At 55.6% G+C, this 27921-nt stretch overlaps 1 protein-coding gene across 2 annotated transcripts; it reads left to right on the forward strand.

The window, feature by feature from the left end:
- Window positions 1-384: 384 nt before the first annotated feature.
- Window positions 385-27865, forward strand: CCDC142 (coiled-coil domain containing 142). 2 transcript variants are annotated; one of them, XM_089665760.1, is made up of 10 exons: window positions 385-478; window positions 3294-3383; window positions 5902-7200; window positions 13792-13878; window positions 15971-16344; window positions 17643-17753; window positions 19012-19126; window positions 19207-19384; window positions 25758-25966; window positions 26609-27865. In XM_089665760.1, the coding sequence occupies exons 2-10, from the start codon at window positions 3359-3361 to the stop codon at window positions 26833-26835; spliced, it is 2625 nt and encodes an 874-aa protein (XP_089521886.1). In that variant the 5' UTR covers window positions 385-478; window positions 3294-3358; the 3' UTR covers window positions 26836-27865. The 2 variants fall into 2 exon arrangements, with proteins under 2 accessions (XP_089521886.1, XP_089521887.1); XM_089665761.1 differs by lacking the exon at window positions 385-478 and adding an exon at window positions 3088-3221.
- Window positions 27866-27921: the final 56 nt, after the last annotated feature.

The raw sequence follows: 27921 nt of genomic DNA on the forward strand, positions 1-27921 counted from the left end.
CACAGGGGAGGGGTATGAGGACAGCAAGTAGGTGTGGTCTCCCCTCACATCCTGTACACCTATGAGTTATATAACTGATATTATCCATGAATCCACCTTCCTGATAGGTTGTGCCATGACACCATCCTCATACTTCTGCTCCTGGTGGTCACCCACCTCAGAGTGAAATTCCCGCCCCTTACTAAGCATCACTTCCGGGTCACAGAGCCACACACGTGTCAGTGGGCGGGGACATGGTCACGGGAGAGCGTCAGCAACTTCACTAATCTGAACCTCGCCCATTTCTCTACTGAGACCACGCCCACCGCGTGGCCATTTAATGCTCCGTCCCCAAACGGCCCGCCCCTCAGTATAAAAGGCCCCGCCTCTCCTAATGTTGAATCCCCGGCAGGCTTTGCGCCGGCCCCGCCCCTTCCGGTCCTGGTTGCTGTGGAGACGGTTGAGGAGTCCTGGGAGCGGAGATGACGGGCGGAGCGGGGTGAGTGTCCGATCTCCTCGTAGTGAGGGGAGTCATGTGACCCCCGGGAAGGGGGCGGGGTCCTGACACAGGGGGGAGGGGGCGAACATTAACCCTTCCAGTCCGGCATCCCTCCCCGTCATGGAGAGACGACTGTGACCCCCCCACGTGATATACCCGGCAGGACGGAGGGGGCGCTGTGTGCGGCATAGACTGCAGACCCCCGAGGGGCCCCATCCCTTCACCACACCCCCTGGGGCTCCCCGAAGGCTCCCGTCCCTTCACCACACCCCCTGGGGCCCCCCGAAGGCTCCCGTCCCTTCACACCCCCTGGGGCCCCCCAAAGGGTCCCATCCCTTCACCACACCCCCCAAAGGGTCCCATCCCTTCACACCCCCTGGGGCCCCCCGAAGGCACCCATCCCTTCACCACACCCCCCAAAGGGTCCCATCCCTTCACCACACCCCCTGGGGCCCCCCAAAGGGTCCCATCCCTTCACCACACCCCCCTGGGGCCCCATCCCTTCACCACACCCCCCTGGGGCCCCCCAAGGGTCCCATCCCTTCACCACACCCCCCAAAGGGTCCCATCCCTTCACACCCCCTTGGGGCTCCCCGAAGGGCCCCATCCCTTCACCACACCCCCTGGGGCCCCCCGAAGGCTCCCATCCCTTCACCACACCCCCTGGGGCCCCATCCCTTCACCACACCCCCCTGGGGCCCCATCCCTTCACCACACCCCCCTGGGGCCCCATCCCTTCACCACACCCCCCTGGGGCCCCCCAAGGGTCCCATCCCTTCACCACACCCCCCAAAGGGTCCCATCCCTTCACACCCCCTGGCGCCCCCCAAAGGGTCCCATTCCTTCACCACACCCCCTTGGGGCTCCCCGAAGGGTCCCATCCCTTCACCACACCCCCTGGGGCCCCCAAGGGTCCCATCCCTTCACCACACCCCCTGGGGCCCCCCGAAGGCTCCCATCCCTTCAGCACACCCCCTGGGGCCCCCCATACGGCGACCCCTCCTCTACGGCGACCCTTCTTCTGCGGCGTTTCCTCCTCTACAGCGGCGACTCCTCTTGCGACCCTTCTACCGCGACCCCTCCTCTACGGAGACCCTTCCTCTACGGCGACCCCTCCTCTACGGAGACCCTTCCTCTACGGCGACCCCTTCCTCTACGGAGACCCTTCCTCTACGGAGACCCCTTCCTCTACGGCGACCCCTTCCTCTACGGAGACCCTTCCTCTACGGAGACCCCTTCCTCTACGGAGACCCCTTCCTCTACGGAGACCCCTTCCTCTACGGAGACCCCTTCCTCTACCGCGATCCCTCCTCTACGGAGACCCCTTCCTCTACGGAGACCCCTTCCTCTACGGAGACCCTTCCTCTACGGAGACCCCTTCCTCTACGGAGACCCTTCCTCTACGGAGACCCCTTCCTCTACGGCGACCCTTCCTCTACGGCGACCCTTCCTCTACGGCGACCCTTCCTCTACGGAGACCCCTCCTCTACGGAGACCCCTTCCTCTACGGAGACCCCTTCCTCTACGGAGACCCCTTCCTCTACCGCGATCCCTCCTCTACGGAGACCCCTTCCTCTACGGAGACCCCTTCCTCTACGGAGACCCCTTCCTCTACGGCGACCCTTCCTCTACGGAGACCCTTCTTCTACGGCGACCCCTTCCTCTACGGAGACCCCTTCCTCTACGGAGACCCTTCTTCTACGGCGATCTTTCCTCTACGGAGACCCCTTCCTCTACGGCGACCCTTCCTCTACGGAGACCCCTTCCTCTACGGAGACCCCTTCCTCTACGGCGACCCCTTCCTCTACGGCGACCCCTTCCTCTACGGAGACCCCTTCCTCTACGGAGACCCCTTCCTCTACGGAGACCCCTTCCTCTACCGCGATCCCTCCTCTACGGAGACCCCTTCCTCTACGGAGACCCCTTCCTCTACGGAGACCCCTTCCTCTACGGAGACCCCTTCCTCTACGGCGACCCTTCCTCTACGGAGACCCCTTCCTCTACGGAGACCCTTCTTCTACGGCGACCCTTCCTCTACGGAGACCCCTTCCTCTACGGAGACCCCTTCCTCTACGGAGACCCTTCTTCTACGGCGATCTTTCCTCTACGGAGACCCCTTCCTCTACGGCGACCCTTCCTCTACGGAGACCCTTCCTCTACGGAGACCCCTTCCTCTACGGAGACCCCTTCCTCTACGGCGACCCCTTCCTCTACGGCGACCCCTTCCTCTACGGCGACCCTTCCTCTACGACGACCCCTTCCTCTACGACGACCCCTTCCTCTACGGAGACCCCTTCCTCTACGGCGACCCCTTCCTCTACGGAGACCCCTTCCTCTACGGAGACCCCTTCCTCTACGGAGACCCTTCCTCTACGGCGACCCCTTCCTCTACGGCGACCCCTTCCTCTACGGAGACCCCTTCCTCTACGGAGACCCCCTCCTCTACGGAGACCCCTTCCTCTACGGAGACCCCTTCCTCTACGGAGACCCCTTCCTCTACGGAGACCCCTTCCTCTACGGAGACCCCTTCCTCTACGGCGACCCCTTCCTCTACGGAGACCCCTTCCTCTACGGAGACCCTTCCTCTACGGTGTACCCCCCACCATTCCCATTACCCTCCATACACACACAGGCAGATCTACCCCGACAATGGGACTCTGGTCTCTGTGGGGGTCGTCAGTGTACCCCGTGTTTCCATGCCCCTCCCCCCAGTGGGCGTATCAGGGGTATATTATGAGGACAGGTCTGTGTGACACAACTGACAGAGTTTGTACTTTGATGGATTATAACCAATGAATGCTTTGTGTCCTTCCAGATGAACAATGAGATGGATCGCTCTGCACCACAGGCCCCGCCCCTCTTATCTCTCCTCCAATAGACATGTCACACCCTGCTGACATCAAATGTAAGGACAGTCTATAATTGTACTGCATGGCTCCTCCCACTTCAGTATCATTTTCTTTTTTCCCTGTCACATGACTTCTTCCAGTGTGCTGACTTGTCCCATACCTTCTGCCGTGTGAGCCCTCCTACCGCCATGCGACCCCCACCTACCGCCATGCGACCCCCACCTACCGCCATGCGACCCCCCCCCCTCCTACCGCCATGCGACCCCCCCCCTCCCACCGCCATGCGACCCCCCCCCCTCCCACCGCCATGCGACCCCCCCCCTCCCACCGCCATGCGACCCCCCCCTCCCACCGCCATGCGACCCCCCCCTCCCACCGCCATGCGACCCCCCCCTCCCACCGCCATGCGACCCCCACCTACCGCCATGCGACCCCCACCTACCGCCATGCGAATCCCTCCTACCGCCATGCGACCCCCACCTACCGCCATGCGACCCCCACCTACCGCCATGCGACCCCCTCCCACCGCCATGCGACCCCCCCACCGCCATGCATCCCCCTCCTACCGCCATGCGACCCCCCCCCACCGCCATGCGACCCCCTCCTACCGCCATGCGACCCCCCCACCGCCATGCATCCCCCTCCTACCGCCATGCGACCCCCCCCCCCACCGCCATGCGACCCCCCCCCCCACCGCCATGCGACCCCCTCCTACCGCCATGCGACCCCCCCACCGCCATGCATCCCCCTCCTACCGCCATGCGACCCCCCCCCACCGCCATGCGACCCCCTCCTACCGCCATGCGACCCCCTCCTACCGCCATGCGACCCCCACCTACCGCCATGCGACCCCCTCCTACCGCCATGCGACCCCCCCCTCCTACCGCCATGCGACCCCCCCCCCCCCACCGCCATGCGACCCCCCCCCCCCACCGCCATGCGACCCCCTCCCACCGCCATGCGACCCCCTCCCACCGCCATGCGACCCCCACCTACCGCCATGCGACCCCCCCCTCTCACCGCCATGCGACCCCCCCCTCCCACCGCCATGCAACCCCCCCTCCCACCGCCATGCGACCCCCTCCCACCGCCATGCGACCCCCTCCCACCGCCATGCGACCCCACCTACCGCCATGCGACCCCCTCCCACCGCCATGCGACCCCCTCCCACCGCCATGCGACCCCACCTACCGCCATGCAACCCCCCCCTCCCACCGCCATGCGACCCCCTCCCACCGCCATGCGACCCCCACCTACCGCCATGCGACCCCACCTACCGCCATGCAACCCCCCCTCCCACCGCCATGCGACCCCCTCCCACCGCCATGCGAACCCCTCCTACCGCCATGCGACCCCACCTACCGCCATGCAACCCCCCCCCCCCTCCTACCGTCATGCGACCCCACCTACCGCCATGCAACCCTCTCCTATCGCCATGCGACCCCCTTCCACCGCCATGCGACCCCACCTACCGCCATGCAACCCCCCCTCCCACCGCCATGCGACCCCCTCCCACCGCCATGCGACCCCACCTACCGCCATGTGACCCCCTCCCACCGCCATGCGACCCCCTCCCACCGCCATGCGACCCCACCTACCGCCATGCAACCCCCTCCCACCGCCATGCGACCCCCTCCCACCGCCATGCGACCCCCTCCCACCGCCATGCGACCCCCTCCCACCGCCATGCGACCCCACCTACCGCCATGCAACCCCCCCCCCCTCCTACCGCCATGCGACCCCACCTACCGCCATGCAACCCCCTCCTATCACCATGCGACCCCCTTCCACCGCCATGCGACCCCACCTACCGCCATGCAACCCCCCCCCCCTCCTACCGCCATGCGACCCCACCTACCGCCATGCAACCCCCTCCTACCGCCATGCGAACCCCTCCTACCGCCATGCGAACCCCTCCTACCGCCATGCGAACCCCTCCTACCGCCATGCGACCCCACCTACCGCTATGCAACCCCCCCCCCTCCTATCGCCATGCGACCCCCTCCTATCGCCATGCAACCCCCTCCTATCGCCATGCGACCCCTCCCACCATGCAACCCCTCCTACCGCCATGCGATTTCTACCACCATGCAACCCCCTCCTACCACCATGTGACTTACCGCTATGCGACCGCTTCCTACCACCATGCGACCCCTCCTACCACCATGCGACCCCTCCTACCACCATGCGACCCCTCCTACCACCATGTCACATTTTCTGTTCCTTTCATGTGACTGCATCCACTGTGCTGACTTGTTCTATATCAGTGGACTCCTCCCACTATCATGTGACTCCTAGCTGGCTTGGTCTATATCAGTGAACTCCTCCCACTATCATGTGACTCCTCCTACTATCATGCAAATACCGCCTCTGTGCTGACTTGTTCCATTCAGTTGGGCTCCTCCCACAATCATGTGACTCCCCCACTGTGTCTCTTGCTCTCCTGATTGCGCCCACTGTGCTGACGCACCATGTCATGTGATTCCTCCCTCTGTCCCGCCTCTGCCATGTAATCTCCTCCCATTGCTGTCCCATCCTTTTATCTCAAATCATTGTTGTCACTTCTTCTCTCAGGGTCTGGACCTCCTCCATGTTCTCCAGTTTTGTTGCAGAGGGCGGAGTCTCAGTATGATGTCATCGATGCAGCCCTACCCCCACCAGCAGGGGCCACCCAGGCCCTCCTCGAGGGCATGTACACAGAGTTGTCACGCAGACATGGTGGTTGTCAGCAGCTGGTTCTCCTGACCCGCCAGCGCCATCTTCTGACCCTGACCCGCCAGTTTGTTGTCCATCAGATGAACCTCATGAATTACATGAATAGCATGTGTGAGCTGTCACAGCAGAGTCCCCCGATACCGGCCCTCCTGTCTGCCATGTGCCTGAGGCTGCGTGACGTCACCTCTCACAGCGTGTTACTGCACAGAAGACTTCGGGATGACCCCTGCCTGTACCCCATCCCCTCCCCCTCCATGCAGGACACTATCAGGAATATACCCAGTGTCCTGCTCCTCATGGTGGTTAAAGCCACCCTCCTCACAGAGCAGTTTATCCTCCGTGTGCTGCGCAGGGTGGCACAAGTCCCAGCTGAGGTGACTCCAGACCTGTGCCGGTCTCTGACATTGTACAACCAGGTGGTGGACGACTTATCCAAGCGAGCACGACCATTGGCAGAACTGCGGCCATTTTGTCTGAGCCGGACATTGGAGATATTGGCAGAAGGGAGAAGCCGAGTGATGGCGGTGGAGTTGTGTCGGATGTGGTCTCGGTGTGGTCTGGAAGACACGTTGAGGAGAGAGATGGAGACCGATATGAACCAAGCAGCTGATCCTGATCTTAATACATCCTATAGTCTGCAGAAGAAGAGTCAGGGGGTCCCAGGTCAGAGATCACCCAGCAGAATGGGAGTCCTTGTCCAAGAGCACAGGAGTCAGGTAGTCCCAGGTCAGAGGTCACTCAACAGTCTGGGGGTCCTTGTCCAGGAGGACAGGAGAGAGATAGAGTCCCACATGAACCAAGCTACAGATCCTGTTCTTAGTCCATCCAATAGTCTGCAGAAGAAGAGCCAGGTGGTCCCAGGCCAGAGATCAACCAGCAGTTTTGGGGTTCTTGTCCAGGAGGACAGGAGTCAGGTGACCCCGGTTCTACAGATCCTGGTGAGCTTGGATCTGAAGATGTGGAATCAAGTCCCGAGTACCTCACAACCTGCTATGTATAGTCAGTACTGTGCCTGCCTGTGGCCAGCCCTCTGTTCCCATGTCTTCCATGCTGTCTGTCTGGGGATGAGGGGACCGAGGGCACTACCAGCTCTGCTGTCACTTCCTGAGGGGTTGTGTGCATCCGCTGTCCACGTACTGCGGGATACATTCATGTCAGGTATGCAATGAATGAAACAAGGGTCATATATGTACAGTCTGTCTGGTCATTACTACTGGGGGAAGTGGGCGGGTCTATCTGGTCATTACTAATGGAGAAGGTGGGTGGGTGGGTCTGGTTGGGTATTACTAATGGTGGAGGTGGGTGGGTTTGTCTGGTCATTACTAATATTGGAGGTGGACAGGTCTGTCTGGTGACTACTAATGATGGAGGTAGGTGGGTCTATCAGCTCATTACGAATGATGGAGTTTGTCTGGTCATTACTAATGATGGAGGTGGGTGGGTCTATCGGCTCATTACGAATGATGGAGTTTGTCTGGTCATTACTAATGGTGGAGGTGGGTGGGTCTATCGGCTCATTACGAATGATGGAGTTTGTCTGGTCATTACTAATGGTGGAGGTGGGTGGGTTTGTCTGGTCATTACTAAGGGAGAAGGTGGGTGGGTCTGGTTGGGTATTACTAATGGTGGAGGTGGGTGGGTTTGTCTGGTCATTACTAAGGGAGAAGGTGGGTGGGTCTGGTTGGGTATTACTAATGGTGGAGGTGGGTGGGTTTGTCTGGTCATTACTAATGTTTGAGGTGGACAGGTCTGTCTGGTGACTACTAATGATGGAGGTAGGTGGGTCTATCGGCTCATTACGAATGATGGAGTTTGGCGGGTTTGTCTGGTCATTACTAATGATGGAGGTGGGTGGTTCTATATGGTCAATACTAATGGTGGAGGTGGGCGGATCTGTCTGGTCATTACTAATGATGGAGGTGGGTGGTTCTATATGGTCAATACTAATGGTGGAGGTGGGCGGATCTGTCTGGTCATTACTAATGATGGAGGTGGGTGGTTCTATATGGTCAATACTAATGGTGGAGGTGGGCGGATCTGTCTGGTCATTACTAATGATGGAGGTGGGTGGTTCTATATGGTCAATACTAATGGTGGAGGTGGGCGGATCTGTCTGGTCATTACTAATGATGGAGGTGGGTGGTTCTATATGGTCAATACTAATGGTGGAGGTGGGCGGATCTGTCTGGTCATTACTAATGATGGAGGTGGGTGGTTCTATATGGTCAATACTAATGGTGGAGGTGAGCGGATCTGTTTGGTCATTTCTAATGGTGGGTGGGTTTGTCTGGACATTACTAATGATGGAGGTAGGAGTTGACGAGAGTTGAGAACATTGCTGGATTATCCATGGAAAGGGGGGGGGGGAGGGGGGGTTTGCTGATATTTTCAGATTGTCAGATTCTCCATGGATGGGGAGGAGTTGGGGATATTGTCGGATTCTCCATGGATGGGGAGGAGTTGGGGATATTGTCGGATTCTCCATGGATGAGGAGGAGTTGGGGATATTGTCGGATTCTCAATGGATGGGGAGGAGTTGGGGTTATTGTTGGATTCTCAATGGATGAGGAGGAGTTGGGGATATTGTTGGATTCTCAATGGATGGGGAGGAGTTGGGGATATTGTCGGATTCTCCATGGATGGGGAGGAGTTGGGGATATTGTTGGATTCTCAATGGATGAGGAGGAGTTGGGGATATTGTCGGATTCTCCATGGATGGGGAGGAGTTGGGGATATTGTCGGATTCTCCATGGATGGGGAGGAGTTGGGGATATTGTTGGATTCTCAATGGATGGGGAGGAGTTGGGGATATTGTCGGATTCTCCATGGATGGGGAGGAGATGGGGATATTGTTGGATTCTCCATGGATGGGGAGGAGTTGGGGATATTGTTGGATTCTCCATGGATGGGGAGGAGTTGGGGGTATTGTTGGATTCTCCATGGATGGGGAGGAGTTGGGGATATTGTTGGATTCTCCATGGATGGGGAGCAGTTGGGGATATTGTCGGATTCTCCATGGATGGGGAGGAGATGGGGATATTGTTGGATTCTCAATGGATGAGGAGGAGTTGGGGATATTGTTGGATTCTCCATGGATGGGGAGGAGATGGGGATATTGTCGGATTCTCCATGGATGGGGAGGAGTTGGGGATATTGTTGGATTCTCAATGGATGGGGAGGAGTTGGGGATATTGTCGGATTCTCCATGGATGGGGAGGAGATGGGGATATTGTTGGATTCTCCATGGATGGGGAGGAGTTGGGGATATTGTTGGATTCTCCATGGATGGGGAGGAGTTGGGGGTATTGTTGGATTCTCCATGGATGGGGAGGAGTTGGGGATATTGTTGGATTCTCCATGGATGGGGAGGAGTTGGGGATATTGTCGGATTCTCCATGGATGGGGAGGAGATGGGGATATTGTCGGATTCTCCATGGATGAGGAGGAGTTGGGGGATATTGTTGGATTCTCCATGGATGGGGAGGAGTTGGGGATATTGTCAGGGTCTCCATGGATGGGGAGGAGTTGGGGATATTGTCGGATTCTCAATGGATGGGGAGGAGTTGGGGTTATTGTCGGATTCTCCATGGATGAGGAGGAGTTGGGGATATTGTCGGATTCTCCATGGATGGGGAGGAGATGGGGATATTGTCGGATTCTCCATGGATGGGGAGGAGTTGGGGATATTGTCGGGGTCTCCATGGATGGGGAGGAGTTGGGGATATTGTCGGATTCTCCATGGATGGGGAGGAGATGGGGATATTGTCGGGGTCTCCATGGATGGGGAGGAGTTGGGGGTATTGTCGGATTCTTCATGGATGGGGAGAAGTTGGGGATATTGTCGGATTCTCCATGGATGAGTAGGAGTTGGGGATATTGTCGGGGTCTCCATGGATGGGGAGGAGATGGGGATATTGTCGGATTCTCCATGGATGGGGAGGAGATGGGGATATTGTTGGATTCTCCATGGATGAGGAGGAGTTGGGGATATTGTCGGATTCTCCATGGATGGGGAGGAGATGGGGATATTGTCGGGGTCTCCATGGATGGGGAGGAGATGGGGATATTGTCGGATTCTTCATGGATGGGGAGAAGTTGGGGATATTGTCGGATTCTCCATGGATGAGTAGGAGTTGGGGATATTGTCGGGGTCTCCATGGATGGGGAGGAGATGGGGATATTGTCGGATTCTTCATGGATGGGGAGAAGTTGGGGATATTGTCGGATTCTCCATGGATGAGGAGAAGTTGGGGATATTGTCGGATTCTCCATGGATGAGTAGGAGTTGGGGATATTGTCGGATTCTCCATGGATGGGGAGGAGATGGGGATATTGTTGGATTCTCCATGGATGAGGAGGAGTTGGGGATATTGTCGGATTCTCCATGGATGGGGAGGAGATGGGTATATTGTTGGATTCTCCATGGATGGGGAGGAGTTGGGGATATTGTCGGGGTCTCCATGGATGGGGAGGAGTTGCGGATATTGTCGGATTCTCCATGGATGGGGAGGAGATGGGGATATTGTCGGGGTCTCCATGGATGGGGAGGAGTTGGGGGCATTGTCGGATTCTTCATGGATGGGGAGAAGTTGGGGATATTGTCGGATTCTCCATGGATGAGTAGGAGTTGGGGATATTGTCGGGGTCTCCATGGATGGGGAGGAGATGGGGATATTGTCGGGGTCTCCATGGATGGGGAGGAGATGGGGATATTGTCGGATTCTCCATGGATGGGGAGGAGATGGGGATATTGTTGGATTCTCCATGGATGGGGAGGAGTTGGGGATATTGTCGGATTCTCCATGGATGGGGAGGAGTTGTTGATATTGTCGGGGTCTCCATGGATGGGGAGGAGATGGGGATATTGTTGGATTCTCCATGGATGGGGAGGAGTTGGGGATATTGTCGGGTTCTCCATGGATGGGGAGGAGTTGGGGGTATTGTCGGATTCTCCATGGATGGGGAGGAGTTGTTGATATTGTCTGGGTCTCCATGGATGGGGAGGAGTTGGGGATATTGTCGGATTCTCCATGGATGGGGAGGAGTTGGGGATATTGTCGGGGTCTCCATGGATGGGGAGGAGTTGGGGATATTGTCGGGTTCTCCATGGATGGGGAGGAGTTGGGGATATTGTCGGGGTCTCCATGGATGGGGAGGAGTTGGGGTTATTGTCGGATTCTCCATGGATGAGGAGGAGTTGGGGATATTGTCGGATTCTCCATGGATGGGGAGGAGATGGGGATATTGTCGGATTCTCCATGGATGGGGAGGAGTTGGGGATATTGTCGGGGTCTCCATGGATGGGGAGGAGTTGGGGATATTGTCGGATTCTCCATGGATGGGGAGGAGATGGGGATATTGTCGGGGTCTCCATGGATGGGGAGGAGTTGGGGGTATTGTCGGATTCTTCATGGATGGGGAGAAGTTGGGGATATTGTCGGATTCTCCATGGATGAGTAGGAGTTGGGGATATTGTCGGGGTCTCCATGGATGGGGAGGAGATGGGGATATTGTCGGATTCTCCATGGATGGGGAGGAGATGGGGATATTGTTGGATTCTCCATGGATGAGGAGGAGTTGGGGATATTGTCGGATTCTCCATGGATGGGGAGGAGATGGGGATATTGTCGGGGTCTCCATGGATGGGGAGGAGATGGGGATATTGTCGGATTCTTCATGGATGGGGAGAAGTTGGGGATATTGTCGGATTCTCCATGGATGAGGAGAAGTTGGGGATATTGTCGGATTCTCCATGGATGAGTAGGAGTTGGGGATATTGTCGGATTCTCCATGGATGGGGAGGAGATGGGGATATTGTTGGATTCTCCATGGATGAGGAGGAGTTGGGGATATTGTCGGATTCTCCATGGATGGGGAGGAGATGGGGATATTGTTGGATTCTCCATGGATGGGGAGGAGTTGGGGATATTGTCGGGGTCTCCATGGATGGGGAGGAGTTGGGGATATTGTCGGATTCTCCATGGATGGGGAGGAGATGGGGATATTGTCGGGGTCTCCATGGATGGGGAGGAGTTGGGGGCATTGTCGGATTCTTCATGGATGGGGAGAAGTTGGGGATATTGTCGGATTCTCCATGGATGAGTAGGAGTTGGGGATATTGTCGGGGTCTCCATGGATGGGGAGGAGATGGGGATATTGTCGGATTCTCCATGGATGGGGAGGAGATGGGGATATTGTCGGATTCTCCATGGATGGGGAGGAGATGGGGATATTGTTGGATTCTCCATGGATGGGGAGGAGTTGGGGATATTGTCGGATTCTCCATGGATGGGGAGGAGTTGTTGATATTGTCGGGGTCTCCATGGATGGGGAGGAGATGGGGATATTGTTGGATTCTCCATGGATGGGGAGGAGTTGAGGATATTGTCGGGTTCTCCATGGATGGGGAGGAGTTGGGGGTATTGTCGGATTCTCCATGGATGGGGAGGAGTTGTTGATATTGTCTGGGTCTCCATGGATGGGGAGGAGTTGGGGATATTGTCGGATTCTCCATGGATGGGGAGGAGTTGGGGATATTGTCGGGGTCTCCATGGATGGGGAGGAGTTGGGGATATTGTCGGGTTCTCCATGGATGGGGAGGAGTTGGGGATATTGTCGGGGTCTCCATGGATGGGGAGGAGTTGGGGATATTGTCGGATTCTCCATGGATGGGGAGGAGTTGTTGACATTGTCTGGGTCTCCATGGATGGGGAGGAGTTGGGGATATTGTCGGATTCTCCATGGATGGGGAGGAGTTGGGGATATTGTCGGGGTCTCCATGGATGGGGAGGAGTTGGGGATATTGTCGGATTCTCCATGGATGGGGAGGAGTTGGGGATATTGTTGGATTCTCCATGGATGCCGAGAACTTGGTGATATTGTCGGGGTCTCCATGGATGAGGAGGGGTTGGTGATATTGTTGGATTCTCCATGGATGAGGAGGAGTTGGGGATATTGTCGGGGTCTCCATGGATGGGGAGGAGTTGGGGATATTGTCGGGGTCTCCATGGATGGGGAGGAGTTGGGGATATTGTCGGGTTCTCCATGGATGGGGAGGAGTTGGGGATATTGTTGGATTCTCCATGGATGGGGAGGAGTTGGGGATATTGTCGGGGTCTCCATGGATGGGGAGGAGTTGGGGATATTGTCGGGGTCTCCATGGATGGGGAGGAGTTGGGGATATTGTCGGATTCTCCATGGATGGGGAGGAGTTGGGGATATTGTTGGATTCTCCATGGATGCCGAGAACTTGGTGATATTGTCGGGGTCTCCATGGATGGGGAGGAGATGGGGATATTGTCGGATTCTCCATGGATGGGGAGGAGATGGGGATATTGTCGGATTCTCCATGGATGAGGAGGAGTTGGGGGATATTGTTGGATTCTCCATGGATGGGGAGGAGATGGGGATATTGTCGGATTCTCCATGGATGAGGAGGGGTTGGTGATATTGTTGGATTCTCCATGGATGAGGAGGAGTTGGGGATATTGTCGGGGTCTCCATGGATGAGTAGGAGTTGGGGATATTGTTGGATTCTCCATGGATGGGGAGGAGTTGGTGATATTGTTGGGGTCTCCATGGATGGGGAGGGGTTGGGGATATTGTTGGATTCTCCATGGATGGGGAGGAGTTGGTGATATTGTTGGGGTCTCCATGGATGAGGAGGGGTTGGGGATGTGTTGATGGATTTGGATATATCGGGGGGGTCTGTGTATTTCCGGCGGTCTGATCTCTAATGTCTTCTCTCAGAGGATCTCCCGGAGTCTTGTGTCTCGCTGGGCCGCAGCCTCTGTCAGAACCTTCTTGGTGTCCGGAGTCTCATCGCCTGGGACAACAGTAAGTGAAGGTCGTCCATTGGAAGGCCACCACCCGGTCTTATGTTTTTCTGTATATTAAGTTTTATTAGCCAGATATTTAGGCCTCGTCTGGTGCCAGCTTTGGGTCCTTCAGGTGGCACTTTGTGTCATTGTTACCTGATCCCTCCATGAGGAAGAATCCTACAAACCCCACATATGAGTGTGAATGTCATTGTCACCTGATCCCTCCACGAGGAAGAGTCCTACAACCCCCACATATGAGTGTGAATGTCATTGTCACCTGACCCCTCCACGAGGAAGAGTCCTACAACCCCCACATATGAGTGTGAATATCATTGTCACCTGATCCCTCCACGAGGAAGAGTCCTACAACCCCCACATATGAGTATGAATGTCACTGTGACCTGATCCCTCCACGAGGAAGAGTCCTACAACCCCCACATATGAGTATGAATGTCACTGTGACCTGATCCCTCCACGAGGAAGAGTCCTACAACCCCCACATATGAGTATGAATGTCACTGTGACCTGATCCCTCCACGAGGAAGAGTCCTACAACCCCCACATATGAGTATGAATGTCATTGTCACCTGATCCCTCCACGAGGAAGAGTCCTACAACCCCCACATATGAGTATGAATGTCATTGTCACCTGATCCCTCCACGAGGAAGAGTCCTACAACCCCCACATATGAGTGTGAATGTCATTGTCACCTGACCCCTCCACGAGGAAGAGTCCTACAACCCCCACATATGAGTGTGAATGTCATTGTCACCTGATCCCTCCACGAGGAAGAGTCCTACAACCCCCACATGAGTGTGAATGTCATTGTCACCTGACCCCTCCACGAGGAAGAGTCCTACAACCCCCACATATGAGTGTGAATGTCATTGTCACCTGATCCCTCCACGAGGAAGAGTCCTACAACCCCCACATATGAGTATGAATGTCACTGTGACCTGATCCCTCCACGAGGAAGAGTCCTACAACCCCCACATATGAGTGTGAATGTCATTGTCACCTGATCCCTCCACGAGGAAGAGTCCTACAACCCCCACATATGAGTATGAATGTCATTGTCACCTGATCCCTCCACGAGGAAGAGTCCTACAACCCCCACATATGAGTGTGAATGTCATTGTCACCTGATCCCTCCACGAGGAAGAGTCCTACAACCCCCACATATGAGTGTGAATGTCATTGTCACCTGATCCCTCCACGAGGAAGAGTCCTACAACCCCCACATATGAGTGTGAATGTCATTGTCACCTGACCCCTCCACGAGGAAGAGTCCTACAACCCCCACATATGAGTGTGAATGTCATTGTCACCTGATCCCTCCACGAGGAAGAGTCCTACAACCCCCACATATGAGTATGAATGTCATTGTCACCTGATCCCTCCACGAGGAAGAGTCCTACAACCCCCACATATGAGTGTGAATGTCATTGTCACCTGATCCCTCCACGAGGAAGAGTCCTACAACCCCCACATATGAGTGTGAATGTCATTGTCACCTGATCCCTCCACGAGGAAGAGTCCTACAACCCCCACATATGAGTGTGAATGTCATTGTCACCTGATCCCTCCACGAGGAAGAGTCCTACAACCCCCACATATGAGTGTGAATGTCATTGTCACCTGATCCCTCCACGAGGAAGAGTCCTACAACCCCCACATATGAGTGTGAATGTCATTGTCACCTGACCCCTCCACGAGGAAGAGTCCTACAACCCCCACATATGAGTATGAATGTCATTGTCACCTGATCCCTCCACGAGGAAGAGTCCTACAACCCCCACATATGAGTGTGAATGTCATTGTCACCTGACCCCTCCACGAGGAAGAATCCTACAACCCCCACATATGAGTGTGAATGTCATTGTCACCTGATCCCTCCACGAGGAAGAGTCCTACAACCCCCACATATGAGTATGAATGTCATTGTCACCTGATCCCTCCACGCCCCGTGGGCCAGTGGTGTGGTTGTTAGTCTCTCCCCAGTTTTTGTGTTCATACTTAAAGAGAACAGACGAGAAGACTGACGTTACAGGCAGTTGGAGATCGGTACAACCCCCACCCACACACCTCTTCTCTCTCCTCTGTACAGCAGTGTGCCAGGCGCTAAGCTCCGCCCTAACAGATAAGTGTTCAGCCTCCACGTCGGGTAGTGGAGATCTGGTCTCTGGGAATCACAGCAGAACCTGCAGGATTTTGGTGACTTTGTGCCAACACCTATCTGCTTTACTGGTTACACCGAACTCCAGCCACCAATCGCCTTCCCAGGAACCCCGGAATCTGGGCGAGCACCTCTTCTCTCCTCCATGGTCTGAGCTGTGTGCAGTCATCCACCAGCAGGGGGTGCTGAGCCGCTGCACTCTCACCCTCCACCTGTGTGACATGTGGTTACGAAGCCACGCCCAGATCTTCATGTCCTCCGGGTCACTCGGTCAGCTGGTGCTCATCACACACGGTGACCTGCCGGTAAGGAGCTCCTCGCCAAGCCGTTCATTCATTTACAGATCAGCTCATTAACTACTTTTAATATTCTTAGATTTTATTTTATATTCTATTTTTTTATATTATATTTCATTTAATTCTTTTTTTTATTTTAGATTTCATATTATATTATATTTTGTTATATTTTTAGATTGTAATATAGATTTTATTTTATTATATTTTATGAGATTTTACTGTACTTTATATTTTATTATTAAAACTGTAAAAAAACCTAAGAATTAGTGCTAGTCCCAGTAGTCCCATGTACCTTTGTGTAGACCATCGTACGCAGAGTTCCATGTCCAGGTTGCCCCGCCCTTTGTGGATATCAGCACCCCAGCCTGGAGTAGGTCATGTGACCTAGGGTCAGAGGGCAGTCACTGATCACGGCTGCTAGACAAGTTCATAGACACTTTCATATCCATACTTAATGTATTAAAACAGCTTTGCTCCCCTCCCCCCATGCCCTAGATCAGAGCAGATCTCAGTCCTCTCCAGCCCTCCTTGATGGGGCAGAGGTGTGGAGTGGGGGGGGGGGGGGAGTGGGGAGGCAGAGATGTGGAGTGGGGGAGGCAGAGATGTGGAGGGGTGGGGGAGGCAGAGATGTGGAGGGGTGGGGGAGGCAGAGATGTGGAGGGGAGGGGGGAGGCAGAGATGTGGAGTGGAGGGGGGAGGCAGAGATGTGGAGTGGAGGGGGGAGGCAGAGATGTGGAGTGGAGGGGGGAGGCAGAGATGTGGAGTGGAGGGGGGAGGCAGAGATGTGGAGTGGAGGGGGGAGGCAGAGATGTGGAGTGGAGGGGGGAGGCAGAGATGTGGAGGGGAGGGGAGGGGAGGCAGAGATGTGGAGGGGAGGCAGAGATGTGGAAGGGAGGGGAGGGGAGGCAGAGATGTGGAGGGGAGGGGAGGCAGAGATGTGGAGGGGAGGGGAGGCAGAGATGTGGAGGGGAGGGGAGGCAGAGATGTGGAGGGGAGGGGAGGCAGAGATGTGGAGGGGAGGGGGGCAGAGATGTGGAGTGGAGTGGAGGGGAGGGGAGGCAGAGATGTGGAGTGGAGGGGAGGGGAGGCAGAGATGTGGAGTGGAGGGGAGGGGAGGCAGAGATGTGGAGTGGAGGGGGGGAGGCAGAGATGTGGAGTGGAGGGGGGGAGGCAGAGATGTGGAGTGGAGGGGGGGAGGCAGAGATGTGGATTCAGTGATCGGTGATCTATTCGCACTCCTGGATTCTGTACTCCCGACTTCTAATATCTCTCCTGCTGTTTCTGGGATTGTGCCGCTCTCTCTGCAGGTGATAAAGGCGGAGTGTCGCTCTCTGGTGGTGGGAGCAGAGAATGCGGATTGGTTTCCTTTCTCCCAAAGCTCAGGGTTGAAGATGAAGAGGAGCCGGGATGTGGTGGAGGTGAGTCGGAGTTCCTCCTCCCTGTACACCCTTCTGCTGGGGGGTGTGTGCAGTGCAAGGGTTAATCATGCACTACTAACTGGGATCTCATATGCTGGCAGTGTAAGGGTCCACTCATGCTCTTCTGGCAATGAAAGCATTGCATGTGCTTCCTGATCCTTCTCTCTCCACTCAGAAGCAGCTACACAGCACATGTCCCAGTCCTGCAGCCTTCTCTCTCCAGCAGCTACACGGCACGTTTCAGTCCTGCAGCCTTCTCTCTCCACTCAGAAGCAGCTACACAGCACATGTCCCAGTCCTGCAGCCTTCTCTCCCCACTCTCTCCAGCAGCTACACAGCACATGTTCCAGTCCTGCAGCCTTCTCTCTCCAGCAGCTACACAGCACATGTTCCAGTCCTGATCCTTCTCTCTCCAGCAGCTACACAGCACATGTTCCAGTCCTGCAGCCTTCTCTCTCCACTCAGAAGCAGCTACACAGCACATGTCCCAGTCCTGCAGCCTTCTCTCTCCACTCTCTCCAGCAGCTACACAGCACATGTCCCAGACCTGCAGCCTTCTCTCTCCAGCAGCTACACAGCACATGTTCCAGTCCTGATCCTTCTCTCTCCAGCAGCTACACAGCACATGTTCCAGTCCTGATTCTTCTCTCTCCAGCAGCTACACAGCACATGTTCCAGTCCTGATTCTTCTCTCTCCAGCAGCTACACAGCTCATGTTCCAGTCCTGATCCTTCTCTCTCCAGCAGCTACACAGCACATGTTCCAGTCCTGATTCTTCTCTCTCCAGCAGCTACACAGCTCATGTTCCAGTCCTGCAGCCTTCTCTCACAATAGCACACCTGTGGCAAGGAGTGATTAACTTCGGGGCTGGCCACACCCCCTCCTCGAGTTCCGCCCAATCGCTGCGAGCCTCATAGCAGGCTTCACCTCGGGGTTGGGGAGGAGTAGGACAATGGGGAGCCGGCTGATCTCCGCTGTGGGAGAAGGTACTGATCTGTCCATCACTGCCACCTTTATCAGCCGGAAGAATCGCTGGCTAGTCGCTGGGGACAGCCCACGGGAGGGCGGCTCTAACCCCCTACTGGTTGCCCGCAGCAGGGCTAAATGTAAAAATGTAACTTCTTGCCCAGCGCCCGGAGCTTCATGTCCCGGACGTCGGGTGATAGGAATTCAAAATCCCTGCCTTGCTTTCTGAACTTTCCCTCCCCCGTGAGAGAGTCCCCGCCTCCAGAGGTAACCTGTCGTCTCCTCCCTGCAGGGGCTGGTGGTCTCTTTGCCGCATGTTCTGGGCTCTGTGTGTTCCCGGAAGGCCCAGGGCCTCTTCCAGCACTTGATGCCAGCAGGGCGGCACTGGAGAGGGAAGCTGGTGACAGGTAAGGGGCGGAGCCTTGGGGTGTAATGTTGGAAACTCCTCCTCCTGTCATATGATACACTGAAATCTGTCTCCGCCCAGGCCCAGATCTGGCAGCCAGTGAGTACGCCCAGGCTGCAGTCAGCGCGGTGCTGGTCCCGGTCCTGGACGGGGTGGTCTCGCTATGTTTGGAGGACCAGGTGGCGGCACTGTGCGTGGCTGTTGGCGTGTTTATGGAAGCCTGGATGGGACATATCCTGCGGGAGAAGATCAAGTTCAGGTGAGATACGGACTGGGGGGGACCAGGCATGAAGTTAGGGACAATCTGTACCAGAGACTTTTAAATGGGCAACTAGAAGGGCGCATGGAGTCTGCAACCTTCAGGCCTACAAGAATAATGGGCACTGGCAAACAAACAATAGCCCCTCCCACTCCCAGCATGCCCCAGTTACTAGTGTCCTAGGAGGATGGACATCAATTCTACATCTCTGCTGTGGTGAAGCTTTTGTTTTCTAGAACCTTCTTTGGTATTCTTTATTTTTTTCTTTCATCGACTTGCCTCTGTGACTCCTAGAGCTTTGCCTCTCGAGTGTCTTCTTCTGCAGCCTGGCTTTGGACCCCATTGTACCATAACTGGACCCCCGGGGGCTGGGAGCTGTGGGAACGGCCTGGCAGTGACCTCTGGGCTCTATGTGGGGCGATGTACAGACTCCTGGCATTCGAGTACTATAACTGGACCCCCGGGGGCTGGGAGCTGTGGGAACGGCCTGGCAGTGACCTCTGGGCTCTACGTGGGGCGATGTACAGACTCCTGGCATTGGAGTACCATAACTGGACCCCGGGGGCTGGGAACTGTGGGAACGGCCTGGCAGTGACCTCTGGGCTCTATGTGGGGCGATGTACAGACTCCTGGCATTGGAGTACCATAACTGGACCCCGGGGGCTGGGAGCTGTGGGAATGGCCCTGGCAGTGACTTCTGGGCTCTATGTGGGGCGATGTACAGACTCCTGGCATTGGAGTACCATAACTGGACCCCGGGGGCTGGGAGCTGTGGGAATGGCCCTGGCAGTGACTTCTGGGCTCTATGTGGGGCGATGTACAGACTCGTGGCATTGGAGTACCATAACTGGACCCCCGGGGGCTGGGAGCTGTGGGAACGGCCTGGCAGTGACCTCTGGGCTCTATGTGGGGCGATGTACAGACTCCTGGCATTGGAGTACCATAACTGGACCCCCGGGGGGCTGGGAACTGTGGGAACGGCCTGGCAGTGACCTCTGGGCTCTATGTGGGGCGATGTACAGACTCCTGGCATTTGAGTACCATAACTGGACCCCCGGGGGCTGGGAGCTGTGGGAACGGCCTGGCAGTGACCTCTGGGCTCTATGTGGGGCGATGTACAGACTCGTGGCATTGGAGTACCATAACTGGACCCCGGGGGCTGGGAGCTGTGGGAACGGCCTGGCAGTGACCTCTGGGCTCTATGTGGGGCGATGTACAGACTCGTGGCATTGGAGTACCATAACTGGACCCCGGGGGCTGGGAACTGTGGGAACGGCCTGGCAGTGACCTCTGGGCTCTATGTGGGGCGATGTACAGACTCCTGGCATTGGAGTACCATAACTGGACCCCCGGGGGGCTGGGAACTGTGGGAACGGCCTGGCAGTGACCTCTGGGCTCTATGTGGGGCGATGTACAGACTCCTGGCATTTGAGTACCATAACTGGACCCCCGGGGGCTGGGAGCTGTGGGAACGGCCTGGCAGTGACCTCTGGGCTCTATGTGGGGCGATGTACAGACTCCTGGCATTCACACAACCCTGGTATTGCCTCTGCTCGTTCTTGGTCACCAAAGACTTGGTCATTGAGGAGGTTGGTCAGGCTGACCACGTGTGTAGGTCCCTGGGCGCCTCTTCCCAAGGGGTTACAATGGAAGTCCAGGCTAAGCCTCAACTTGCTCTCACCCCTCATATAACACCTATTCTAATTGCCCCGTGAAAGGAAGATGTGTGTACTTACCCATTCTGAGGGTACTCAGGTCCAATCATGTGATCTCCAGCAGCCGGCTTCAGGGGAGAGAATGCCAACAACGGCTGCAATGTCTGCGTGATGACGTCACCCACACTGTAGGCTTACTATGGGGCATTTGTTGTCGGCTGTCCTTCCTCTCCCATGAAGTGGGCACTGGGAGCTGATCATGTGACTGGAGCACCGAGAATAGGTATGTATGCGCCTCTTCCTTTCACAGCTTCATTAGAATAGGACTTGGAAGGGGGGTGGGGTGTAGGTGTAGGCTTAGTCAGGGCAAGCCTGGACTTCTACTGTAATGCCAAGGACGTGTGTGCTGGCGTTGTCTGTGCTCTGTCCTGCCGTAAACTGTCGAGGAAGCACCTCCCTGCTGCTGTTCTTGCTTCCAAAGAGCCTCCGATCCATTCCTGCCACCCACTTACAATGACTTTGTTCATCAATGGCCGTCCAACTCCCACTTGCCAACAGCCTTCAGGGTTTCATGAGTTCCCAAGGCCTTGCCTCCTGTGCTGAACCTATACGTTGTCTTACCACCAGGCGGTCATAATGCCTCTGATTGTAGACACGGGGGAGGGGAGAGGACAGTCCTGCTGTACTGGGTGCCTTCAGCTCACATTCTAGCAGGAGCTCCATGGGGCTTGCTGGTGGAGCCGACATCTACCACTGGAATCTTTCCTCTGACCCGAGAGTCTGTTCCATCCTCAGACTCTCCTCTGTAGGGTGGGACCACCTTCTCTGTCCTTTTCAAGGAGACTTCAGTCTTGCATGACTTTATGGGCCAAAATCCATGATTTCCTGACTGACTACAGAGGCCACAAGCCCACTCCCACATCCTTCCCTTTCAGATCTGCTTGCAGCCGTAGTAGCCTTTGAGACACCAGCTGCTGGGACCATCTGATTCTGAGTCTCTCTGGTCCATACTGGATGAACTTGCCTCTGAGGAGTCGAATTCATTTATTACTCCCAAAGAGGCGGCTTCAGCTCTTACTGACATTGTACCCACCGCTAAAGCCAAAGGATATAGCTTCTACCAGTGCAGTTCCCAGTCTGGGGTCCTTCAGAGCTCTTAGGACCACCATGGTTTTCCCACCGGGAATGTCTTCCTCTAAGGAGATTGCCTCACTCAAGGGCTTAAAAGCCTTGTACCCATTTGAAGAAGACTTTGTTAAAAAGTGGTATGCCCCCTCTGTGGATCTAGCAGGGTCCTGCATCATCATCATTCCAATGGAAGCTGCATGTGGTAGGAGGAGTTCTCTAGAACACTGTTGTCACTAGCAGGTCTTGCATTCATCATCATTCCAATGGAAGATGCACCTGGTAGGAGGAGCACTCCAGAACACTGCTGTCACTAGCAGGTCCAGCTCTTCATCATGATTCCAGTGGAAGCCACACCTGGTAGGAGGAGCACTCCAGGACACTGTTGTCACTAGCAGGTCTTGCATTCATCACCATTCCAATGGAAGCTGCACCTGGTAGGAGGAGTTCTCTAGGACACTGGTGTCACTAGCAGGTTTTGCATTCATCATGATTCCAATGGAAGCCGCACCTGGTAGGAAGAGCACTTCAGGACACTGTTGTCACTAGCAGGTCTTGCACTTCATCATCATTCCAATGGAAGCCGCACCTGGTAGGAGGAGCACTTCAGGACACTGTTGTCACTAGCAGGTCTTGCACTTCATCATTGTTCCAATGGAAGCCGCACCTGGTAGGAGGAGCACTTCAGGACGACACTGTTGTCACTAGCAGGTCTTGCACTTCATCATCGTTCCAATGGAAGCCGCACCTGGTAGGAGGAGCACTTCAGGACACTGTTGTCACTAGCAGGTCTTGCACTTCATCATCGTTCCAATGGAAGCCGCACCTGGTAGGAGGAGCACTTCAGGACACTGTTGTCACTAGCAGGTCTTGCACTTCATCATCGTTCCAATGGAAGCCGCACCTGGTAGGAGGAGCACTTCAGGACACTGTTGTCACTAGCAGGTCTTGCACTTCATCATCGTTCCAATGGAAGCCGCACCTGGTAGGAGGAGCACTTCAGGACACTGTTGTCACTAGCAGGTCTTGCACTTCATCATCGTTCCAATGGAAGCCGCACCTGGTAGGAGGAGCACTCTAGGACACTGTTGTCACTAGCAGGTCTTGCACTTCATCATCATTCCAATGGAAGCCGCACCTGGTAGGAAGAGCACTTCAGGACACTGTTGTCACTAGCAGGTCTTGCATTCATCATCATTCCAATGGAAGCCGCACCTGGTAGGAGGAGCACTTCAGGACACTGTTGTCACTAGCAGGTCTTGCATTCATCATTCCAATGGAAGCCGCACCTGGTAGGGGGAGCACTTCAGGACACTGTTGTCACTAGCAGGTCTTGCTCTTCATCATGATTCCAATGGAAGCCGCACCTGGTAGGAAGAGCACTTCAGGACACTGTTGTCACTAGCAGGTCTTGCTCTTCATCATCATTCCAATGGAAGCCGCACCTGGTAGGAGGAGCTCTCCAGAACACTGTTGTCACTAGCAGGTCTTGCATTCATCATTCCAATGGAAGCCGCACCTGGTAGGAGGAGCACTTCAGGACACTGTTGTCACTAGCAGGTCTTGCTCTTCATCATCATTCCAATGGAAGCCGCACCTGGTAGGAGGAGCACTTCAGGACACTGTTGTCACTAGCAGGTCTTGCACTTCATCATCGTTCCAATGGAAGCCGCACCTGGTAGGAGGAGCACTTCAGGACGACACTGTTGTCACTAGCAGGTCTTGCACTTCATCATCGTTCCAATGGAAGCCGCACCTGGTAGGAGGAGCACTTCAGGACACTGTTGTCACTAGCAGGTCCAGCTCTTCATCTTGTCTTCTGGCTGATTGGTTGAAGGCTATTAGAAGGAATGGTGTCACTATGGTCCTCGTCAGGGTGCTCCAGCTTTTGGCTCCACCATCTCTAGCTGGTCCAGAAAGACCATCATCCAAGGTTATGGCCTAACCCTCTCAGGCTCCTCCTTTTCTGTCAGGGTCACGCTAGATTTACACGGTTGCCCTCTGGTCTTCTGTTCACATGTTCTCCAGTTTTCATCAGGTGGACTTTCAGGACTCCTCTGACGCCAGCTTCGGGCAGAAGGTCCTTCAGAGGGCTCTTTGAGCTGCAGGCTTTCCTCCCTTCTGTTTTCTTGGACCTCTTAGTGTTTTATTGGTTCTGCTGCCCATCCCTTCGTGGAGCTGCCATTGGCCGTCCTGACAGCTATTGACCTTTGCTTGAAGTGGAAGACACAGGTTCACGCCCCCTCCCTGTGTTTATGATCATGTTCTTCATCCTGCTTTGCTGTAAAACTGAAGCATGCTGGGAGTAGGAGGGGCTATCCTAAGCAGGCCTACAGATTATTTTTCTTTTCCCAATGTCCTCCTGTAATTGGCAGTTTAGACTGAAGTGGTCTCTGTATGTCATGTGATCTCTGTGTGTCTCGCTCCGCCCCCTTGTCTCTGTATGTCATGTGATCTCGGTGTGTCTGTTGCTCCGCCCCCTTGTCTCTGTATGTCATGTGATCTCGGTGTGTCTGTCGCTCCGCCCCCTTGTCTCTGTATGTCATGTGATCTCTGTGTCTGTTGCTCCGCCCCCTTGTCTGTCATGTGATCTCTGTGTCTGGTGCTCCGCCCCCTTGTCTCTGTATGTCATGTGATCTGTGTGTCTGTTGCTCCGCCCCCTTGTCTCTATGTCATGTGATCTCGGTGTGTCTCTTGCTCCGCCCCCTTGTCTCTGTATGTCGTGTGATCTCGGTGTCTCTCGCTCCGCCCCCTTGTCTCTGTATGTCATGTGATCTCGGTGTCTCTCGCTCCGCCCCCTTGTCTCTGTGTGTCATGTGATCTTGGTGTGTCTCTCGCTCCGCCCCCTGTCTCTGTATGTCATGTGATCTTGGTGTGTTTGTCGCTCCACCCCCTTGTCTCTGTATGTCATGTGATCTTGGTGTGTCTCTCGCTCCGTCCCCCTGTCTCGGTATGTCATGTGATCTCGGTGTGTCTGTTGCTCCACCCCCTTGTCTCTGTATGTCATGTGATCTTGGTGTGTCTCTCGCTCCGCCCCTTGTCTCTGTATGTCATGTGATCTCGGTGTGTCTGTTGCTCCGCCCCCTTGTCTCTGTATGTCATGTGATCTCGGTGTGTCTGTCGCTCCGCCCCCCGTCTCTGTATGTCATGTGATCTCGGTGTGTCTGTCGCTCCGCCCCCTTGTCTCTGTATGTCATGTGATCTCGGTGTGTCTGTCGCTCCGCCCCCTTGTCTCTGTATGTCATGTGATCTCGGTGTGTCTCTCGCTCCGCCCCCTTTTCTCTGAATGTCATGTGATCTCGGTGTGTCTTGCTCCGCCCCCTCGTCTCTGTATGTCATGTGATCTCGGTGTGTCTCTCGCTCCGCCCCCTCGTCTCTGTATGTCATGTGATCTCGGTGTGTCTCTCGCTCCGCCCCCTTGTCTGTGTCATGTGATCTCAGTGTGTCTCTCGCTCCGACCTCTTGTCTCTGTGTCATGTGATCTTGGTGTATCTCTCGCTCCGCCCTCTTGTCTCTGTGTCATGTGATCTCGGTGTGTCTCTCGCTCCGCCCCCTTGTCTTTGTATGTCATGTGATCTCGGTGTGTCTCTCAGTTTGCAGGGGACTCTCCAGCTCAGACGTGACTTTGAGAGTGTGCGGGATGTGCTGCGGTCTCGGGAGTCCATGTTGTCTCCGGATGTGGTCCAGGCCGCTCTGGCTCTCCCAGTCTTCGCTCAGGCTGACAACGCCATCGTGTGTCTCTTGCAGCAACCGACTCGCAAGACATACCTTCAGTCTGGGAGCTGCGTGTTCTTCCCGTGTTGTGAGTGATGTTCATGTGTTCCTCTCTGCTGTCTCCACCCACTCATCTCCTTTGACCTGCTCAGTCTTCTAATCTCCCCTCCCCCACTCTCCTGGTGTCTTCCCTCCACTCTCCTGGTGTCCCCGCACTCTAATCTTCCCTCCCCTCCCCCACTCTCCTGGTGTCCCCGCCTTCTAATCTCCCCTCCCCCCACTCTCCTGGTGTCTTCCCTCCACTCTCCTGGTGTCCCCACCCTCTAATCTTCCCTCCACTCTCCTGGTGTCCCCGCACTCTAATCTTCCCTCCCCTCCCCCACTCTCCTGGTGTCCCCGCCTTCTAATCTTCCCTCCCCCACTCTCCTGGTGTCCCCGCCCTCTAATCTTCCCTCCACTCTCCTGGTGTCCCCGCCCTCTAATCTTCCCTCCACTCTCCTGGTGTCCCCGCCCTCTAATCTTCCCTCCACTCTCCTGGTGTCCCCGCCCTCTAATCTTCCCTCCACTCTCCTGGTGTCCCCGCACTCTAATCTTCCCTCCCCTCCCCCACTCTCCTGGTGTCCCCGCCCTCTAATCTTCCCTCCCCTCCCCCTCTGAGTTCTCATCCAATGAGCACTGTTCATGTGTTCTTCTGGTGTCTCCGCCCTCTAATCTTCCCTCCCCTGCTCAGGTCCTCCTCTGTGCCGGGTGGCCGTGGACAGCATGTCGGACAGTCTGCAGAGTCTGGACAGCCTAGAGAGGAGAGTGTGGGACGGGGACATCTCCAGAGGCGTACCACGACACAGCCACGATTCTTATCTGCCGCACAATCAGCGCCAGTGGCTTTCCCTACGTGTCCACAAGACCTGGAATGGACTGAGTCTTCCCTGGGAGGGCCGAGAAGTGTCAGAAGGATGAGGGGCCCCTTGGGTGGTTCCTACAATACCTGGAATGGACTGAGTCTTCCCTGGGCCGGCCGAGAAGTATCAGAAGGATAAGTGTTCCCTGGGAGGGCCGAGAAGTGTCAGAAGGATAAGGGGCCCCTTGGGTGGTTCCTACAAGACCTGGAATGGACTGAGTCTTCCCTGGGAGGGCCGAGAAGTGTCAGAAGGATAAGGGGCCCCTTGGGTGGTTCCTACAATACCTGGAATGGACTGAGTCTTTCCTGGGCCGGCCGAGAAGTGTCAGAAGGATGAGTGTTCCCTGGTAGGGCCAAGAAACATCAGAAGGATGAGGGGCCCCTTGGGTGGTTCCTACAATATTTGGAATAGACTGAGCCTTCCCTGGGAGGGCTGAGAGGTGTCAGAAGGATGAGTGTTGCCTGGGAGGGCCAAGAACTGTCAGAAGTTTGAGGTGGCCCTCGTGTAGTTCCCTACAAGATTTGCAATAGCCTGAGCCCACCTTGGGAGAGCCAAGTAGTGTTAGAAGGATGAGGGACCCCTCAGGTGAGGTCCACTGATGACGCCCCCAACCTCAGGACAAGATGGGGGGTGAACCTTCGAAGCAATGTCCTTCCAGAGCCATCCTGGGCCCAGGCAACTTCAAGTGCCAAGTAATCTTCTGCAACCTATAGCCACCCCTTTCCTGGGCACAGGGACTGGCTATATGGGCCCCTTCTCTCTACCGTAACTGCCCATCTGAGCTCTTCTTCTCCCTTGCCTCGTGGCTTTCTCTTCGCAGCCCAGGAACTGGTATACCACCTCCCAGCCGGCCTCCTCTCCCAGGCAGAGGGACTAACCCAGACATGGCTCACCACCCTGACCAAGCACTGGCTCCTCCTTCTCCTGGGCACAGGGATTGCCCTTTCGGCCTCCTCCCAGGTGGTGGTCACGCTCAAGTTCACCTACACCCGCTGGGCCTGATATTCTGAGTAGAATCCGCTCTATTTAATATATTTGATATTTATTTCATACAGAGATTTATTTTAATAAAGATTTGTAATATTGAACCCGCTGCCTCTTTTTTTTTTTTTTTTCATGTTGGGATTTTATTCCTCCTCTGGGA

This window comes from Staurois parvus, unplaced genomic scaffold (genome assembly GCF_062004578.1).
Source record: "Staurois parvus isolate SC_StPar_1 unplaced genomic scaffold, SC_StPar_1.0 ptg002327l, whole genome shotgun sequence".
Classification (NCBI taxonomy): domain Eukaryota; kingdom Metazoa; phylum Chordata; class Amphibia; order Anura; family Ranidae; genus Staurois; species Staurois parvus.

Excerpts from the sequence above, each read along its gene's own strand:
- CCDC142 (XM_089665760.1), top strand. The coding sequence starts at position 3,359 with ATGTCACACCCTGCTGACATCAAAT. Across the intron at positions 16,345-17,642 it reads TCACACACGGTGACCTGCCG|GTGATAAAGGCGGAGTGTCG; the intron begins GTAAGGAGCTCC and ends CTCTCTCTGCAG. Across the intron at positions 19,127-19,206 it reads GAGAGGGAAGCTGGTGACAG|GCCCAGATCTGGCAGCCAGT; the intron begins GTAAGGGGCGGA and ends GTCTCCGCCCAG.